Source organism: Typopeltis vanoorti, chromosome 3 (genome assembly GCF_054136105.1).
Source record: "Typopeltis vanoorti isolate ZY-2024b chromosome 3, IOZ_Tvanoo_1.0, whole genome shotgun sequence".
Taxonomy (NCBI): Eukaryota; Metazoa; Arthropoda; class Arachnida; order Uropygi; family Thelyphonidae; genus Typopeltis; species Typopeltis vanoorti.
Window position 1 is genome coordinate 51,864,317 of NC_143551.1, and position 3,758 is coordinate 51,868,074.

The following is a 3,758-nucleotide window of genomic DNA, read 5'->3' on the forward strand; positions in this document are numbered from 1 at the left end:
TATTATTATTATTATGTTACTACAAACTAGGGGGCCGCGAAAATATTTATAGGATACTTAGGAGCCACGACTACTAAAAGGTTAAGAACCACTGTTCTGAGGTATTATTCACGAAGGCCAATAGAGGTTGGTCTTCGTGAATAATACCTTAGATAGGTTTTTAAATTAATACATTTGAGGAAAATTTATTTGTAGTATGAGTTTATCTAAGGAGAGGCATAGAGAGATCTAATGCCGGTATTATTGCCTCATACGCATATTTCCCTAGTTAGAGAAAATGCCAACTAGACTTCTATACGGTAGGTGACTTTCATAGTTAGGTGAAGCAACGCTTTCCTGCTTATTGGAATCGTGAAGTGTTTCAACTTCAGAGTGTGGCTCTCTAGTTTCTCTCCATTCCTTTTCTTCACATCTGCAGTAGCAGATGGCAGTTTGTTGAGTACTCTATCTTCACACACACCGTAATTAATTAATAACAAACATTATTTACTTAATTATTAAAATTTTCTCCAATATCGCATCCGTACGCTGATGCGTTGTTGGAGACATTTATCATATAAGACGATAATGCTCATCGTCATCAAGTGGAGCTCGCGGACCAATCTCTTCCAGAAGAGACTGTCGTGGGAATGGTGCGGCCAGCCAGGTCTTCTGCCCTTACTCCTATTGAGTATGTCTTGGATGTTTCAAGTACACGTGTTGCAGCTCTCGACCGACCTCCCCAATACCTCGAGGCATTCACGAGCGCTCTGCAGCAGCAGCAGCAATGGTTTTTATTACCAACTGATTTGATTGACACCATACAAACAGTGTGAAACGTCGTTGTGAGCACTGTACTGCCATGAGGAGTAATCACTTTCCTTAATAACGCACACTGGCAATCTCATTTTGACCTCTTCTTTACGACTAATATCTTCCTGTACCTAATTTTTTACAGATTTGAAGTATTTATTTACAATTTTAATGGGTGCTTCTTTCACAACTGATATTATCCTGCCTTTCAAAAAATTGCATAAAAATTCCCCATACAACTTTTGAGTGACTTTTCCCTTTGTTCTTTCATTTATAGAATCCGGGGTAATTTGTTGTTTCATCAGGAGTTACCCTGTGTTCAAAAATATGCTCTGCACATAAACGTTCCTGTATTATGAATGTACAGAGCCTAGGTTTTGCAATCTGTAGAGCATTCTTGTATATGTGCATAATAATACTGATATGTGAAGACTTATATTCAAGGGATTACATTCTAAAATCTATCTCTCAGGTTAATGTAATACAGGCAAACCACAACTTACGAACAAAATGTGTTCCGCGAACGTGTTTATAAACTGAATATTTGAATTTATTCTTTTCACAAGATATATTGTTAAAAATATAATGGATTTCCCACAAACAAAATGCATAATTATAAAATAATTAATTAATAATTAAAATAAATATGAGCTCTAACATCACTTAGGTTAATTATTCCTCTGCAGACTACAGCAATTCTTTCGGCATTTGGATTTTTATCCTGTAGTGCCTTTAAAGGTACATCGATTTCATTTAAAGAATCAGCAAAAAGTTTCATTCTCAGACCATTTTAAGCTGATTCATTCTATATTGGTTATCTCTGTGTTCCTTCTGAATTTCAATTATTCCAAGTCCCATTCAATGCTTTTAATTGCTTCCGAAATATAATATCCTTTCCAGAAGCCTTTCAGATTTAATTCCATATGCATTGGTAGTTGCTAGAGTTTTGTAATTGTAACGAAAATAAAAGCACTTGAATATTTCTCTCAGATATCTCTCATTGGGATACAACTTATATTTTGTCCGTATGGAATGACGTAAACAATTTGAACACCAAGAGGATATAACTATTTGACTGAGTTAGTTTTGCAAACTGATCACAGAATAATAAATACACACTGAAATTAGAAATGATTTTCGCAAACTGAACCGTCGCCACTCTTGTTTGTTTAAGTCGTGTTAGTAAACCATTCGGAAATTCTTCAGGATAAAAAATTTTGTACTAAATTAAACTGGTGCGTGAGTCTACCACTTATCCTTTACTTTAAAAACAAGATACGCCAAACCACATTCAAAACTAAACTATGTATAAAATGATTGTGTTAAATACACAAAAAAAAAAAAAATTAACAAGGGAAAGAGAGTTCATTATTTAAAACAGGGGAATTTTCACTTCTCAACAACACTTCGAAATGCAACATGAATAGAAGTAAACTGGACACAGACAAAAACTACGCTTTTTATTCATGCAAATTTAAAGGACCAATGTCCTTCAAACTACTCACAATTTCGTTTTCTACAATAACCAATAAGAAAATATTTTGTTCGAAAAATATAACACAGGAAAGTGCTCATACATTCTGTCTATTCCGTGTTATTATTTACTGTTGATTTTTTCCCATCGAAACAGCAGTCGTTGCTTCTTGCAGTGTTGTAGGAACTTCCTCTCCTGTCATATTTTCCTGCCGAGATTCTTTCGAAGTACTGGCAGGGGACTCTTCTTGCTTCACTATCGGAACCACCCTTTCAATGCCCTTCAGCGATTCGGGTTTTTTCTTTGGTGCTTGGATCGTCAAAATGCCGTCCTGATTAAGGAAAGATGAAACAGTCTCGGAGTCAACCTCCGCAGGTAACATGCAACGGCGGGTGAGCTCCCGGAGCACAAAGTCCCTCTCGTTCTCTTTCTCTTCGTTTTTCGCCTCAACCACCACGCAGTCGTCGACAATCTTCACGGAGATTTCGTCGGGAGAAAAGTCACTTACGTCAAGCCTCATCTGAAATTCGTCGGCCTCATTCTTCACACAAGAAGTTTGTCCGTTTTGACGGGGATTCATACGTCTCCTCGGCCGCATGCAGAGACGCTGACTAGGCACGCGTGGTAGGAGGTCGTCCTCCAAAACACTCAGGCATAAAACATGGGTAAACAGGTTGTCGATATCCTGACAGCCACGGCTAAATAACACAGGCTTCAAAGTATGCGATAAAACCATTGCGAATTAATCAGCACCACTGGAACTTGTTATCAACTAGCAAAAATATTTAACTGTTGCTTGTACTGCTCTCGAAGTTGTTATTAACTTGGCGGAGAAGTCTCATTTTATAGGTAAAGTGTCTCTTTCCAGAACGTTCTGCAGTAGCATGACGCATCGAAACTTCTAGAAAGCAGATTATACTAGAAACTTCTCGAAAGCGATTGCGTGAAGTTGTAGCGCCCTCTATACTAGTATTTCGTTATCATTTTAATCTCTCTCTCTCTCTCTCCTGTTTCATGGATTGTGAAATAGTCTTGAAATGAAAAATGTAAACTACTTTTAGTGACAATAATTTTCTCTCCGCAAACGAAATTACGGTAGTTGTTATTTATTCTATCTGCATTTTGTTTTTCATGGGAAGATAACGTTGTACTTTTCCAAATGAACAAATCGAGTACTCTTTTGCAATGTTACGGACACAAAAGAAAGTTACATTGCTCGGCTTTTAAAGCGAAGTTGTTTGAAGTTAACAAATTATATACAAAAAATTAAAAAATAGATTATTCCAGTAGCGCACTTAGGATTTAATCTTGACACTACGCATCGCGTACGACCTATGACTGAGCACCTACAATGATCGCTAAAAGGAGTATAGAAATAGAAGAGACGTCATAGTATAAATTAAAAACAAATGAATTTTAATTAGGAAAAGATTTTTGGTAAATTTTCTAGTGTTTTTTTTTTTTTCCTCTTTCTTTGGGGGAGGGGAGACGG

At 36.7% G+C, this 3,758-nt stretch overlaps 1 protein-coding gene across 1 annotated transcript; it reads right to left on the minus strand.

Annotated features, from left to right (window-relative positions):
• Window positions 1-2,393: 2,393 nt before the first annotated feature.
• On the minus strand, window positions 2,394-3,002 carry LOC150108142 (alpha-crystallin B chain-like). Its single transcript, XM_090390416.1, has one exon. It carries the CDS (start codon window positions 3,000-3,002, stop codon window positions 2,394-2,396), a length of 609 nt encoding a protein of 202 aa, XP_090246542.1.
• Window positions 3,003-3,758: the final 756 nt, after the last annotated feature.

Excerpts from the sequence above, each read along its gene's own strand:
- LOC150108142 (XM_090390416.1), bottom strand. The coding sequence starts at position 3,002 with ATGGTTTTATCGCATACTTTGAAGCCTGTGTTATTTAGCCGTGGCTGT.